This window comes from Leptidea sinapis, chromosome 9, assembly GCF_905404315.1.
Source record: "Leptidea sinapis chromosome 9, ilLepSina1.1, whole genome shotgun sequence".
In the NCBI taxonomy this organism is placed as follows: domain Eukaryota; kingdom Metazoa; phylum Arthropoda; class Insecta; order Lepidoptera; family Pieridae; genus Leptidea; species Leptidea sinapis.
In genome coordinates this window covers 8,796,983-8,814,871 of record NC_066273.1, presented here as the reverse complement: position 1 = coordinate 8,814,871, position 17,889 = coordinate 8,796,983, and the positions used below count along the sequence as shown (strand labels likewise).

At 33.2% G+C, this 17,889-nt stretch overlaps 1 protein-coding gene across 1 annotated transcript in view; it reads left to right on the top strand.

The window, feature by feature from the left end:
• LOC126966218 (uncharacterized) overlaps positions 1-17,889 on the top strand; it is a 229,257-nt gene that overhangs the window by 62,505 nt on the left and 148,863 nt on the right. Inside the window, exons 2-3 of the mRNA XM_050810162.1 lie at positions 12,008-12,323; positions 14,241-15,484. Coding sequence (XP_050666119.1) covers positions 12,008-12,323; positions 14,241-15,484 — 1,560 coding nt within the window. The remainder of the gene's footprint in view (positions 1-12,007; positions 12,324-14,240; positions 15,485-17,889) is intronic.

Here is a 17,889-nt window from a genome sequence, read left to right as displayed (position 1 = left end):
AGTCCAGCCAGATATGGAGTATCAGCTCTAACCATTTGACCGCTTGCAACGCAGACCTGCTCGGCGATCCAGTGCTCTGTAAACGACTAGTACACTTGGCATCTCATCGCATCTATCACACGGAGTGTTCCGAAGAGCTGTTTCACGTGATTCCTGCCGCCGCATTCCACCTTCGCATGACACACTACAAATTAGGATATCATCCCCACCATCAGGATGTATGGCCATCCTCCACAGTGCGGTTTTCAAGGAACTTTCTTCCACACACAGCCGAGCTGTGGAATGAGCTTCCTTGTGCGGTGTTTCCGGGACGATACGACATGGAACGTTAGAAATGTTATGAAAGAAGTTACCACTTTAATAAACTACATTAACTAATATAGATATATAGCAAATAATTTATTCACATTAACATAAAGTTATATAAATAATATATAGATATTGCTATAGATATTTGAACGCACCATTCATTGTAAAATGTAATAAGTTTATTTGCCTCTATGTATATCTATATTTTTTGTCGTACAGTTATCTTTAGCACACTATTTCCTTGTATTATCGTGTTTGTAGTTGCCTAACGGCTAACTATTGATTCAAATATGTGTTATTTAATATTCATTGATAAAAAAGAAAATAATAATCTACTATACTACTCTATAAGGTTCTAAATGCAGCGATTTAAAGGTTGTTGTTTTGGTATTAAAACAGGTTCACAGTAATTCGACATTTTTTGATGTTCATTAATTTTAGAGAAGTTGGAATTCTTTGAAGTTTTATATGTATTTAATACCTATTTTTGATTTGGACAATCTTCTTGGCGTAAAACAGTAAATGAGATATATATCAATATTATTGAAGAAAATGAAATATATATATATTATTGAGGTTTATAAAAAGGTAAATTTATTATTTAAACAAAACAAATCTTATAACTATATTTACAATACTACGACTACATAAAATTAAAACTATCATTACGTGGAAGCGTACCAAGAATACTGGCAGCATTACCGCGTTCGATAGCAAGGCTGATCCGTTGACCGAAATAGCTGCCAGCGCTTGGGTTTCCTTAGTAGCCTTATTGAGGCGCGAAGATAGTATTTTGAACATTTTCCGCGCCTCTGGGCCCCACGGGCCAAGTGTCTCGACACCAAACGGCACAAAGATGTATGACTCACTGAGACCAACATATTTGCGACGCTTGCAGTCTTCGGCAGTCAGCAGCCCCAGCACCAACTGACGTAACTTGGACATGAGAAGGAGCCAGAGTGTCGACGCAAGTAGCGTCCCACACCAGCGCCCTTCCCCGTGCCCAAGCCACCAGCGTCATGTTTATAAAAATGTTGTTATTCTGTAATCATCCTAAGATGATAATAAATATTAAAAAGTTGTAAAATTAAGCACAATTAAGTTACGTACTAATAATGATAAAGCACAATATAATGAATTATACAAACGAAGTCAGGAACGCGATATAAATAACGACAACATGTTGAAGCTTACCAAGTATTCGATGTAATCTATGAATAATAATGAATAAAAACCATTTTTTTTAAGTAAATTGTACGAGTTTGTTACACACTGACTTTTGTTATCAAATTACTAAACAGGTAAAACAGGTTAACACGGTTTTCAGTAAATGATTCATTCGTATTTCGCAGTTTCGCGAAAAACGGTTGATGACACGGTTTTCACAGGCCGGACTGGCCTGTTTGCGTCGTTACTTTATGCCAAAGAATAATAAATCTTATATCTTTAAATCAGCAATTCTTGTATATATATATATATATTTTTTTTTTTTTGTTCAAGTTTTGTACATTCTTAAAAATCCGAGCAAGGCTCGGTCGTCCGGATATTTATATTAATATCACAAATTTAAGCAAAATTTTCGAATTGTAAGTAGAGGTTTGTGGTCAGTATTGCATGATATTATGTAGATTAAGATGCTTTTTTGTTATTTGGATGAGTTCTCGTGACAGGCTTCGTCATGCTGCTTGTGGCGGCGACATGGAACGGGTCGTCGCCTTCCCTTGAATATAGTTGAGCGGAGGCGTCGGCTGGCCCATGCGTTTTGCTACCGGAAACTGCTTCTGCTTGAAAGTTATTATATATTTTTTTTATAATCGCTTATAAAATGCTTACAGAATACCTTTATTTATTTACGGTGTGTTCGGATGATGCAGCTTATTACTTACATTTACTTTTTTGACGTACTCGTTTAAGGCGTTGACTATTTGACTTTTGTAATTAAAATGATTAATTGTAAAACGATGAATTATAAGAGTGGCAATGAGTTTCTTGCTACTTCTTCTCATTAGCTCAACCTTTTAGGAAGTAGTGGTAAATTTAATATTTTTTTTATGACATTCATAAGTGTCATTTCCGCGAACTACATGAATAAAGTGATTTTGATTCGATTTGATTTAATCAAGTTAAGACTTTGGATACATTAAAGAGTATTTGCAGTTTGAACTAAAGAATCACGGAGGGTCCCAGCCCTCGAGACTAAATTGGCCCAGGTTATGAATCGTCGCTAAATCTACATACATACATACATACTCACTGATAACTAACAAACCTAATAGTTGTGTCGTGTTAATTATTATAATAGGCTTAGCTATTAACATAATCTCTTAACTTAGATAACAACAATATTATATCGTGCCAGTTACTTTGTAATGGAAAATAAATTTTCCCGGTTCGAAATTCAAATTAGACAAAAAATTTAAAGTCGAAAGAATTTTCTTTATGAATATAAAATAAATTCGCCTTTTAAGTTGATACACAAAGCCACCTGGATGGTCCCGACTTAAGTACCTTATGCCACTGGAATAATGGTGGTTTTACCTTAAAGAGACCCGGTATATATATATTATACTGGAAACTAGCTGACCCGGCAAACGTTGTTTTGCCATATAAAGTATAATTAACGCGATAGTTTTATAAGTAATAAAATATTGCCTATATTATAGCCTGTACATCATTTTGTTCTATTGTCAATAGTTTTTCTGCAGCGCACGCAAAAATAGGTTTTTGATTTTACACCTTGTGTTACAAAATAGCAATTTTATTACGGACCCTAATTTTGAAAAAAAAAACATAGCCTATAGCCTTCCTCGATAAATGGACTACCCAACACTGAAAGAATCATTCAAATCGAACCAGTAGTACCAGAGATTAGCGCGTTCAAACAAACAAACAAACAAACACTGCAGCTTTATAATATTAGTATAGATTAATGCGCTCTCTAATACTTAGGTAGCTATTGTTCAATCTGGATTATAATTTTTAATGTAAGCTAGCTGGCCTGACGTTGTTCTGTACATAATAAATAAAATACTGTTTTTTAATGAATTTCTCAATAATATTTCATAACATCGGGATTTATTTCGAAAATATGCTCATACTGTTGCTGTAATGAAATTGTTTCACAGCAGAACTGTCAAATAGTGTGTCGTCAAAAAATTCTCTAATAGAAAATATGTTCATACAAAACAAATTTTGGAAATAAAAATAATTATGGGCCCCCAATCGAAATTCTCTCTTCTTAAAAATTTATTTACGCATTTATTACGCATTAAAATCCGTTCATTAGTTTAGGAGTTTACTGGCAATAAACATCAGGACACTGGATTTATATATATATTAAGATTTGGGGTCGATTTACTTAAATCCTAAAGTCAATTCACCTTTCAGATACCTAAAAGACATTTTCCACACAGTACTCCTTTGTTATTAATGGTACTTGACAAGTGGGAGGCTCCTTTGTACAGGATGCCGGCTAAATTATGGGTACCGCAACGGCGCCTATTTCTGCAGTGAAACAGTAATGTGTAAGCAGTATTGGGTTTCGGTTTGAAGGGTGCCGTAGCTAGTGAAATTACTGGGCAAATGAGACTTGACATCTTATGTCTCAATAGTGTAGTGCCGCTCAATTTTTTTGGGTTCTTCTATAATCCTGAGTGGCAATGCAATGTAATGGGCAGGCCGTATCAATTACCATCAGCTGAACGTCATGCTCGTCTCGTAATAGAAATAGTTTTGGAGTAGTGTTAGACTGAAAAACACAAAACGCCTATATCCATACAGTCCAATACCTTGAGCGATAAGTGGAAAGTACATTGGTATATAATATAATACTCATAAAAATACAATATGAGATTTTTTTCAAATTTCTGTATTTACTATTAAAATATGAACAAAATTACTTATAATCTACTTATTATAGCAATTTACAATTAACCCTTATACATATGTAGGTCTCAGAAACTTATTTCTACAACCCTATCTACATGTTGAGGGATAAAACTTTACTATGCTTATAACTAAAACATATGATTTGTGGGGGAAAATCTAGGAAACTGGGAAAACCTGGGTATTTAACCATTTAACCATCACTTAACCTAACTTCAAACTTATGACTAGAACTTAAACTTAAAACGTCCACTCCATGTTAAACATGAGTATTACGTTATCATAATATTACTTACTAGCTGACCCGGCAAACATTGTTTTGCCATTTAATTATTTATAGTGTTTGACCGATTTTTCTCAGACTTACTTACTTAAAGCCGACAACCACGACCACGAAAAAGTCTTTTCATTTTTCGGGTTAATATAATATAGCATAAGACATTAACAAAAACTGTGGCACGCTATGTGTAAGAAAATTTTTAAAGTCGTTTCAGTAGATCCACAGATTAAAAAGAGAGAAAGTATTTTATTTATTCAACATTTCAATGTTTTTAAATTATTTTGCTATTCGGAATGGAACATTATAGCCTATATGATATTCTGGTGTGTAAGCTATATTATTGTAAAGTTTCATCAAAATCCATTCAGTAGTTTTTGCTTTAAAGGAGTACAAACATACATCCAGACATACAAACATTCACATTTATAATATTAGTAGGATTAGTAGGATATTGCATTATTACAATAAAATTAATAATTTAATTATGTATCTATTTATTGTTATTTAATTTAATTCAATTTAATTGTGATTTAATTTTTACTATATGACATAAACTTGATTTAATTTTTAAAACAGAAATTTTTAATTTTTTATGTACTTGCTTTTTACATAAGAATGTTATTTGCGCATATAATTGAGGTAGCACTCAACTTGTAGCTTCGTCTATATTTTTTGTGCATGAATTAGTGTAAACTTTGTTGGTGCAATAAATAAATAAGTATTCATGCAATTTAGAATCCCGAATAAGCGTACAAGGCATACCACCCTTTTTAATGTCCCAATTACTCACTCTATTTATGCACAGAATTCGGTGGTCTGCCGTACCCTTAGCTGCTATAATAAACATTTCTTACCAACAGATATTTTCGTCCATACTAAAAGCTCGTTCAAAAAGGAAATCATTTTAAGTATACTGTAATCGAAGAGTTGAAAACGACTTAAGACATACGCACATACACTCACACGCACCTACACTCATACACACATACACTCATACACACATACACTCATACACACCTTTATATTTATTAGTTAATTATTTTTTTTTTATTTTGATTTAATCATAGTTTAATTAGAGCGTTAAATGTTATACCGTAAATAGTGTGAACCTGTAATTGGCAGTCGGCCATCGCATAATATTTTTGTTATTAGTTTAATTTTTGTGTGCTGTTGGTTCAATAATAAATAAATAAAAAAAAAAAAAAAAAAAATTATGCTCAAGTGTATGGCTTTGTCACATAGACTATGTAGGTAGTAGGTACCATAGATACTTCAAATTAAAAAGACATCAACGTAGGTATTCCTTCCATTTCACTTTCACTTACGATAAAGTAATCTGTAGGCCCATTTGATCTTCTACTTGGTAGGTATAAAGGTATAAAATAATTGTAATTTTGAATTTTATTCTTCTTGCTTCTGATTTTCGATGTTAAGTACTTAGTTACGATAGATAGTCTCTTGCTTTTAGAAAACCGATAAAAACACGCACAATAACACAAGACACTTTGTGTTTTTGTGCGTGAATTACTCAAAATAGAGGTTAGTTCTAAACTCAATTTTTTTAACGTTTTCACAGCTGTCACAGTCTATCTAGACGTATAAATGATGTAAGATTACTTGTATATTAATTAATTCTAATTACCTCGGTTTCACAATATATTACATTGGAGTGTGAATCAACAAAAATCACTGATAAATAACTTATTTGAATATGTAGGTATAGAAATCCCAAAGATATTCACGTTAATATAATAATTTTGAACAACAATTAGTATGTACCTAACCTACCTAATTAATATTCTTATAAATCACAATTCGCCGTCGCCTAATCTGGTCAATTCTAAATTTTATGCGCAAAGATTGTCAATCCTATCGTTAAACTGAGGGAATGCAGTAGGTATGCACCAATATACATAATAAAAAGGTAAAAACAAATTAAAATTTACAACAATATCTTGATTAGAATTACGCTAAATTTAATTATTAGCTACGAAACATTCAATGTAACTGCTTATCAAAAAGCTTTTATACTTACATGTACAACGTAGTACGTAAGTACCTAATCTTTGTTTTTATCAAATGTTTTCATGAAAAAGATATTTTAAAAATTGATATAGGTAGGTACCTATACGTACCTACTTACATAGATAATTTTATGCAACACTTAAGTTTATAAATATGATGACATTATGATGATAAAAAAAACTCACAATGCACATAGGTAAGTACTTTATTTTAAGCATCATTTAACTTTAAAGGCCTTACAAATAAACTTGGTATAAAGTTATAACTAAGCATAAACAAAGAATATGCAAAATGTTTACAATTGGTTGACAACACTGTCAATACAATGATAATTCTGAAGTTTTCCGAATGACAAGCAGCCTTGCAAATAAACGCGGGAAACGTTAAACGTCCGAACAAACCAATCGTAAGCAGAATGTCTATTTGTATAACGTAAAACCCAAGACACATTGCTTATTCTGAAATTTTATTACCTATTTGAGATCGTATTTAAACAAATTTTGAGGCCAGTATGATTTCAAGTAAATTTACATTTACAGAAAAAACACAAATAATAGTTCTAACAATTAATAAAAATCATTTTTTTTTTTATTATTTATAAAATAGGTCGATACGTATTAGAGTTTTTATATAAATCAGATTTTTTTTTATTTTATATTTAATAAATTTAAATAGTAATTATAATTTATATTAAATTTTAACACAGAAACCACTTACTTCAGTTAACTAAATTCACCAATAAGCGCCATCTACACAAACTATCAGTCGAGCGAAAGTTATTTAACCGCGCGCCACAAGATTGTATTGCTCACTAAAAGCGTGAGCTTTTTTAGTCCCTACATATTACCATAGGTGGCGCTAATACAAAATATTTATTACGATTGTACTAGATGGCGCTGTGAGCATTGTTTTAGTCATTTTTTTATGGAACAGGACTACAAACAAGCGTACGGGTCTGATATTTGATTATGATCCATTCCCGCGATATGTTTTTGTTTCTTTATAGGATTTTGTTTCCTGAATTCTTACTTTGCCAGCAATAAAAGCCTAGTTCTGACAGCACGCGGTAGCGTCAATGTTTGTGGTCTTCGAAATAGGATATGTTGGTATGGATGTTATATTATAAATAGGCGTTGACAGAAAATCTTGTGGCGTTTTCTTATTCAATGTTTTTAAATAATACTTTATATTAAGCATTTCGAAAGGATTTAAGGAAACCAACGTTTACAGGTATACTTATGTATACTACATAGGGGTTTAAAGTTTATATGAAATTTGTTAAATTATTAAAATAATGAAAATTCAAATATTTTTATTCAAAATAGGATATAATTATTACTTATTGAAAGTAATAAACTTCCACCCATTGCCAAATGCCTCTGACCTGAGAAGAACGTGCACAACAAATTCAGCGGGCTTCTTTTTTATAAATATGGCTACAACTAATACTACGCCCAAGTGGCCCGTACTCGAGCTAGTCTAGAACAACGTGTGACGTTGACGTGCCACATGTTTTGTTAAACTTTGCTAATAATTGAAACTAAAACGCCGGCTTGCGTAGTAAAACTTTGTAAAAAGAATACTTACAAAAAAAAATAAGAAAGACACTTGGATCACATATTATCAGTATTTTGCATATTATTAATTCCAATGTAAAATAACACGAAGCGTATGTTACAAAATTTGAAAGATGCCTCGCACACAAGCATCTAATAGTCACCGTAATAAAAAAGCAATTTTTTTTAGGTAGTGTGGTAGTTGGAGCGCAGCGGAGACCAATCCTTAATCTAAAATATTTTTGTAAAAATGAACAAATTGCCATTCCATATTCTTTAATAAAAAGTATTCTATCAAAAACTATTCACATTTGAGCCAGTGACATTGTTAAGTCGGCTAATAATTAAATTTTTCGCCGGCTAATCACAGAATATAAAACATAATTGCCAGCCAGTCTCTCGTAATATCAAGACGCGTCTGTGTAAATTCTTGTACTTCTTGCGATCAATCTTGTTTAATTTTTTCCTCTTTGAACATCAACGCATTATCCTGCAGAGCTGTTGGTTTCGTTTTGGGTGCGGCGGCCGGGGTCTGCATAACTCAGCCGTGACGTCATAGGCTTTGCCAGTAAAACCTCCGTGAACCCAAACATTCAAGGACTTCGAGTCTACCGCGTACATATAGCTGTATGATAGCGATACAAACATGCATTTCAATTTAATTCCGTTCGCGTGGTATGTTCTTGTAAGTTATACGCATTCCCGGTTGGCCAATTGTCATTCCTGAATTTAAATAAACTCAATATTAGATTTGTTGTATTTAGTTTATTTACTTTACTGTGGTACTGTTATTATTCCAGAAGTAAAGATTTAGGCTTTACAAATAAACACGGTGTTAAGTTATACCTGAGAATAAACCAAGAATATGCAAAATGTTGACTATATCTCTGACAACACTTTTTTTAAATAAGTGACGAGACGAGCAGGACGTTCAGCTGATGGCAATTGACGCCCTGCCCATTACAATGCAGTACCGCTCAAGATTATTGAAAAACCCAAACCCCGTCACCTTGAGACATAAGATGTCAAGTCTCATTTGCCGATTAATTTCACTAGCTACGGCGCCCTTCAGACCGAAACACAGTAATGCTTACACATTACTGCTTCACGGCAGAAATAGGCGCCGTTGTGGTACCCATAATCTAGCCGGCATCCGTTGCAAAGGAGCCTCCCACTGGTAAACACAATTAATACAATGACAATTTTAAAGCTTTCTGAATCTCAAGTAACGCGGGACACGAGATACGTTCGAATAAACTCAGAACTAAGAAAATCATAAGCAAAATTTTGAAAAGCAGTGTATTTGTAAATATTTTTCATATTTTTGGTTTATCTCAGGTATAGCTTTATACCAAGTTTATTTGTAAGGCTGTTAAAGTTTAAAATAATATTCAGAAAGTAGACAATATTTTTAAATATTGAGAGTTCGATTTATCGCGATATAGAGTTTATTTATAATTATTATTAAAATAACTCTAAACTGAATTTAGATCGCTGTAAAACGACACCTTTATTTTTTTTTCAAGTGTAAACTGTATTGGGCGCGCTAAGTAAGTACTTTATTGTCAAGGTGTTAAGTTTATATATTCTAAAAATTTATACAATATTTGTGCCGCAGAAGAGGGCTTTTCGTGCTATCTATAATCTAGGTCCTAAGTAATAATTGAGAATAAAAATTTAAAGTTTTTAAGATTTCTTATGTTTTTAAAGTGATAACCCTCACTTCTAGTTCTAGTCTACTTCTCATTAATACACAAATAAAATTTGAAAAACAAAATTTTATGAACCGTTCGGTTAGCTCAGTGGTTTAGAGCAATGGCACGGAACGCCGGAGGTCGTGGGTTCGAATCCCGCATCGTTCATAAAATTTGATTTGTGTAAAATTTAAAGAAATTAACATTTTGACTGTTGCTTCTCAATAATGTTATGAAGTACATAGTCATATAAGTGAATTTGCTGAAAACTGTAATAACCATAATGTTAACACCAGGAACAGACATAAACTTACTATACCTACTACTCGGCTAAGTCGAGTCAGTAAGTCTCTTGTGGGTTATGCTTGTACAACAAGATCCCAGAAAATGTTTAAAACAAGTATATTACGACATTCAAAAGAATTGTTAAAAAACGTTCGTGTGGTAAAGGTTACTGTAATATAAATGACTTTCTTAATGGTACCACAGATTGGGAATGGAGCGACCACCCTCAGGCTTAAGTAAATAATAAGTTTAATTGTACGATATTACTTTGTAACCATATATTTTATGAAAAAAAAAAGAAGCCCGCTGAGTTTCTTGCGCCCGTTCTTCTCATATCTAAGGCATACCTTTTGGAATGGGTGGAAGTGATATCATATCCTATTTTGAATAAAAATATTTGAGTTGAATTAATGTGAATGCGCGTTCACGCGCAACAACTCAGGCTTTTGGTATCATCTGCAAATCTGCTTGAGCAATTAAGGCATATTAACAACTTATATAATAACATCATATAAAATATTCCACGTTTCTAAAACTAGAACCAATATTGGTAAACGTGCGCCACTTCACAGAATATGTACACTACAATATAATCTCACGTTGAATAACATTGATATGTTGATTGTACGTGTAGGCTTGTTAGGTGCAGATGTCGCTTTTGTATTTAACATCTATGTTCTCAGTGAGAAGTTCCAAGGGAACAATTGTTATTATTTTAGTTAGTTATAATTTGAATGTGTATTTAATCTTTTATTTCTGTTTTTGTCTCCAATTAAGTAAATAAATAAATAAATGTCCTACTATAAATATTAAAACAAATTCTACAATAATATCAATTGGCCAAAAAGTTATAATTATTGAACTCAACAATAATATTATTAACTATGCATATAATATAGAAACCTAAATGACCGTCAAACTATTGTAACTCTCAAATTTCGAAGAATTCCTGGATAGGACTTTGTTTTTTTGTGTCAGCCAAAGATAACCCAAGCCGATTAAGTTTAAGTTCTTAAGAACGATGATGGCTACTTATAAATTTAAGAAGATTTAAAGTTTAATGTCTTTGATATCTTTTTAGCGTACCATAAATATAAAATTATTGTTTTGTTTTAATCAGTGAACATAACTTTAATTTTAGTTTAGGAATTGTGTTATCCGTTTGACAGTTATTTGTTTTTGTAATTCGTAATACTGTTCCTTGTGCGTGCACTTATTTGTGCGCGCAATTTTTGTGTTTTTAAGAATCATTAATTGCAGCGCATTGTATCACATTTACTACTACATTGATTGATTACTTTGAGGGTGCAGTAATGTTTTTGTTCCTTAGTGTAAGCGATATAACTAAAAGTAATTAGAATAAATAGTCAATACATACAACAACGTATTTAAAAAAGCAGGTTTAGATATTTTCAAACAATCCGCTTCAATGTTTAACACTAGAAATGCACCTTTCAGTTTTAAAATTGTATTGCATGATTTGTTTTCTTTTATTTTTACTCTCCCATTGATGTATTTAATAGTTCATTTTGTTTTTTAATTGTATTACTCTTCAGTTCTTTAAATTTTTGTATTTTTTTTGTAATATTTATAGGTAATATATTGTATTGTTTTGCCTGTAAGTGAAGTATACAATAACGATATTTCTACTTAAGAGTGTGCTTTAGAATAAGGATTATTATCGTATGCAACGTTGGCTTCCTGTTTAATAAATAAAAAAAAACTTAACAGTACACCTTGCGACTGCTATACGAAACTAACTTCTTAGACAGTAAATAGTTATCTTACTCGCTAACAAGTCTGTGATGTTGAAATTAATAGTGAGCTGACAAGTAATATTGCTGAAACAATAAGCCGACAAAGCTTCTGTGATTCTCCAAGTGTTGGTTCTGTCAGATGACCCTCAGACTGGCTCGTCCTACATTCAGTAAAAAATGGGCTTGTCATGTTAATATATGCGTCGATTGTTGCAGGTGACAGTTTGGACCAACAGTACAGTTGCTGAAGTGATAAATGAGCCACTTCAAGAGGCAGGCATGGTAATAGCTGGTCTGCCAAGCGGGCCTCTATCACCACCTCTACTTCTGCCTATCGCTGGTCCTCTACCCCCGCCTGAAGAAACCACGGCGCCTCCAACAGTCCTTCTGTTTCTGGGAGGGTCCAAGGCACCAGTAGACCCCAGAGCGCCGGCGGTTCACCTAGAAGGAGAGGTGATCGTTGCGGAATGTGAACCGACACCTTGGGATGGAAAGGACTTGGAATGCTTTCTTGAATTGGAGAAAATATATGGTAGATATCGTTATGTACATTTAAATCATGCCTTTGCATCAATAAATAAATATCACATATCCACTTATCCATTCGAGTGTACGAAATATAAAAGCTATCCGACCCGACAGACATTGTTCTGTACATAATAAAATACTGTTTTTTTTTTATTAATTTGTCAATAATATTTCATAATATCAAGAATTATTTCGTAAAAAATGCTCCTGTTGTTATAATGAAATTGTTTCACAGCAGAACAGTCAAACCGTGCGTCAATAAATTCTCTCGTAGAAAATTTGTCCATACAAATAAATATTGGAATTAAAAATAATTCTGGGTCTCAAATCGAAATAAAAACTATCCTATCTCTCAAGTTGGACTAAACTGCACTCCATGAAGTAATACTCATTGAAATCCGTTCATTAATTTAGGAGTTCATCGCGGACAAACAACGTGTCACGTAATTTATATATATTATAAGATATATATAAAGATAATTATGCAGAAAACCTTCATAGTCACAACCATCAAAAACAAAAACGAAGTACATCCTCTATGTACAAAGACATGAATAATTGAAGGTACATTTATTTAGTTTGCGCATGAATGAAACTCGCATACAACAAGATCAAATACTGACGAGACAAATAGCTTAATGTATGAAAACAATAATTCCGTCACTTTCCTTATAGTTGGTTATAGCAAGCGATGCCTATTACGTATTCCATGAGCGAACTGTTTGTAGAAAGCGGTTTGGCAATATTGAAACGTGTACGCATACCATTACTATTGTCCGGTAATCTTTCGCAGAACCTACTCGTATGCAAAGCTTATGCAGGCATTTGTGATCTTCATACTAATGATACAATAAAGTTAATCCTCCTACCATAAAAAGGATAATATTATGTAAGCCGGTAGAAATATATAAGTAACAGAAAATAGGGTTTTTCATTTTACGACGGGTACATACGACAAAATGAAAGAACTCACCTGAAGAATGTTTAATTTAACTAAAATAATATCTAATCAATAAGCCGAACTAAATAGTAGAAAATCACTTTTAATTGATTTGAAAAGTTTGTTCTACAGCGATATAAAGTCCAATTACAATGGGGCCCCCATATTGAAGGATTGGCGAACAGACTTAGTTCTGCAGCATACGCGGTTAAAAAGATTAGACAATTAACTGACATAGATACGGCGCGACTAGTATACTTTAGTTATTTTCATAGTATTATGTCCTATGGTATATTGCTATGGGGCAACGCTGCCAGTATTAATACAATCTTTGTGCTGCAAAAGAGGGCTATTTATAACTTAGGTCCTAAAGAATCATTGAGTTAAATTAAAATAAAATTAACATCTTGACTGTTGCTTGTCAATATATTCTTGATAATGTTATGTATGTACATAGGCACATAATTGAATTTGCTAGAAACTGTCATAACCATAATGTTAACACCAAGCACATACATTAGCTTATATTGCCTACTACTTGGCTAAGTCGAGTTACTAAGTCTTTGCTTTTACAACAAGATCCCAGAAAATGTTCAATACAAATGTATTACGAAATTCGAAAGATTTGATACCACAGATTGGGAATGGAGCGACCACCTTCAGGCTATTAAATAATAAGTTTAATTCTACGATATTAATTTGAAACCATATTTTTTATTGCGCCCGTTCTTTTTGGAATGGGTGGTATAAGTGATATCATAACCTATTTTGAATAAGAATATTTGAATTTGAATTGGGCTATTTTAATATAAGAAGTACCTAAAATTTTAATACAAATTTGTAACCTTTCACTATAAGCAAATAAAGCTCATATAATTTACTATTTGGCACCTCTGATTACCAAACACTATCTACGTGTATACATAAGCCTTCTGTATCAGTTTTATTTATATTTTAACAAAACTTTTGTATTTGTTTCAGCTTCAACGCTATGCTCAGCATTAGAACTTTACGGAAAACCTTTATTGAGAGCATCTGTCCTAACTTCAGAAGAATATCATTTGCTTTTCTACTATCTCGAATCAATATCTGAAGCTAGTGAAGCCTTGACAGAACGGATGAGAAAATACATTGACTCTGGATTACTAAACAATAAACATGAGGACACTAAGGTCGTTAACCAAATACACGAGGAAAGTAAAGACGAAGATTCGAAAAGCCTTCTCACAGAGATGATAAAAGAAGGAATTATTTCTCAACATGATGTAGACTCGGTATCTGAAGCTATGAGCTCGATTAATGATCATCCGTCGAACCGGAAACTTGATGAGGATAGCAGATCAACATCATCTTCGGTTGAAGGCCCTCATCGTAGAGTCTTAGTTGATATTCCTGTAGAAACAAATGATAATATTGTTGGCTGTTCCGAAATCGATAAAATTGACAATATTGCAACTGTTACCCTGAAGACTGGAGGACAATGTTGTGCAGATCATAGAATATCCGCCGACATAACAGAAAATGTATGGTCAAACGTAAGATGGAACTTTCTCAATCCTGCTGACTTCGGCTACGACCAAGTCCCAAACGTTAAGCGAAGTAGATCCGAATCTGCTATAACACCAATTGCTACCCGCCGCAATGATGAAATATATGAAACATTGCGTGACGTCGAAAGGGATTCATGTGGCAGCATAACTCCCTACGAATCCATAGAAGATCTATATGATTGCATTAAAAATGGCGCGTATAATAATGCCGCTGAATCATCTCCATCGACAGAAAGTCAATCTGAACCACAATATCCGGACTTCGATGAAAAGTCGATCACGACGCGTCAGAGTTCTACGAGCAGTGAAAAAAGCGGAACCTCATCCGCTTTTCCATTTTCGAAGTGCGGTTCGAGTGATTCAACCGGCGCGTATACGTCTTGTGAGTCTACAAGTGGGATAAGTACTTTCGCTTCTAAGTGTATACCGGAGTTGATTAAGTGTAGAGAACTGCCCGCCCCGCCCACGGAAGTTGAAATCAACGAGAGCACTATTCTATTGAAACAACTGTTTATGGGTGAATTAATGGATGTTTATAGTGAATATCTGTCCGCTTATCCGTTCGCTCGGGCGTTGTTGCGGCGAAAGATGAAAAGAGACGAACATTTTGCTGCACTGGCAGACATCCGACGCGGAGCAGCCAAGTATTCGATCGTTGACTATTTGGAATTACCGGTGAGTGTTTTAAAACTTATTATGTCTTTATCTGCGTATAATTTATTAAATTTAAGCGTGGATGAGATGTTGCGCCGCAGGAATGTCCATCCATTACATTAATTACCGTGGAATGGCGAACAATACTCGAAGTGTATCGTGGCTTGATTCAGCTGGAGTCGGTGTGACAATGACACGAGGGACATGCGCACGCGCCGCTGCTATTCAATGCTAATGGAGCGGAAGAGAGCCCGTGTAACTCTCTCTCGATGATTGCAGGCATTGTTTCCTCGCCACTAACACGCCGCTTCAGCACTTGTGGCAATTTAGGCATCGGTAAAATGTTTATTGCCGGACAGCTATGAAATATCTGCGGCTTTCACGGGAGTTTATTTACTGTTGAAACGGAGATAGTTACATTTATTTGTGGATATAATATATCGATTGTGGCTTGAGGTATGAATATTGAAATAATAATGCATTTATAGGCAGAATATAATAAATACTCAAGATAAGAAACTCTAAAAATTTGAAGAGGAAATATTTTAATTTTTTGTGTTTCGATTTTTAACAGAAAACTATCTAATTAATCGATCTTAAAAAGTGTCTGTTTTTTATTGATGAAATATATACATCGCTACAAAAATAATAATGATTTATAAATATATACATATTTAAGCCTAATTTAATGTTGTTTACTTTTGTATGAAAGTAGAACAACGCGTTTCATTTTATAACTTATATCATCAAACACAGCCTGAGCAAAGTCAGGTCAAACTACTTGAGTAATTTTAAGGACGCTAAAATGGTTCTTATAAATATTTTCACCCTTATCCAAATGATTTGAGTTTTCTTTAGTGTTAATTCCGCCAATATTTGTCTTTAAACAATTCGACACGTGTTTCGTCTACTCTACACGAGGCATCCTCAGGACATATTGAGTCGCCAAAATCTGGCACGAGACTCATATATAGACAAATATTGGCGGAATTAACACTAAAGAAAACTCAAATCATTTGGATAATTATGGATTTCCGCAAAGTAACGCCTACTTCGATAAATTTTATCTTCACGAGCAACTTCCCATTAAATATGGATAAAATATTCAATAAAGTATATTGTAATTATAGTGTAAGGTTTGTAATGAAACAAGTGACCGCCCACCGCCGCCCACGTGTTCTGGAGGTACACTAACTCCATTGTGTGTTAACACTCTGTAATGAATTGAAATTTCACTTGGAATATCATATTAAGGCTGGGGACCGAGCCAACGGCCTTGAGGAATAGAGCGGAGCTAGGTTACCTCTCTCGTACGAGATCGCCATAGTTTTAATTCAGAATTAGAAGCATTTTTTATTTATTACAAACATAATATATAATTTTCTTTAAAAAACTTAATTAACAAATTTTCGTACAATTTTTATCTAGATTGAATGATTAACATGGCTCAAACTGTAAAAGTTAACGGTATTTTGGTGATTTTTTTTTTCGCACTGTGTATAAAAAAATGTAAATAAATGAATATGATAATTTTATTCTCATACTCTGTAGATATATAATTATTTTTTTAAATATAAGCTTTAGATAAACCGACAAGAAACAATTATGCGCTACTTCGGCAATTTCTTGGGATAGCGGTCTTAAGTATGTTATATTGGCATTTGAAAACTATTTTGATCCAGATGCTAAGGTTTTTTAATAAAGTTTAAGTAAAATGTTTATGCATATTATTATAATATCGCTTAGCTTTTTGTATTTGACTACAGACTTCTTTTCACACATTTTTTTTTATTACGCTGTCTAAATGCTATATTTTATAATTGAAGCTCAAATTGGGAAATTGAAAAGCAACAAAAGATTACTTTTATCATTTTAAACGTAACAGTAAGTATTGGCGATGACATATTTTTGACATGGGGTATTACAATACCCCATCACTACTTATATTAAAAATGTGAGTGTAAATTTGTTTTTACGTTTTTACGTCGGAGATACTGAATCGATTTTGATGAAATTGGGTACAGCGATATCACTTGAGCTTGGGAATGGACATAGGCTGCGTTTTATCCCGGAAAATCCATGATCCCCGCGGGATTTGTGAAAAACTATAATTCACGTCCTACTATACCAATAGTAGGTTTAGTTTGCTATAGCAATCTTCCTCGAAATAAGATTCATATAATATGTAGAGAACGGGAGCGAAAACGGGAACTGGAGTTAGAATAGGACATGAAATAATCTTCAATACCAAACTTGCTTATTATTTTTAAAATCCCTTTATCTACGCGGATGAAGTCGCGGGTATCAATCAGCTAGTAGATTATAAATAAGATAATATCATATTTTAAAAAATCACTGAATATTTTTATTTGACTCATTTATTACACATAGTAACTTAAAATATTTTAAAGTGAAACTTTTATTCC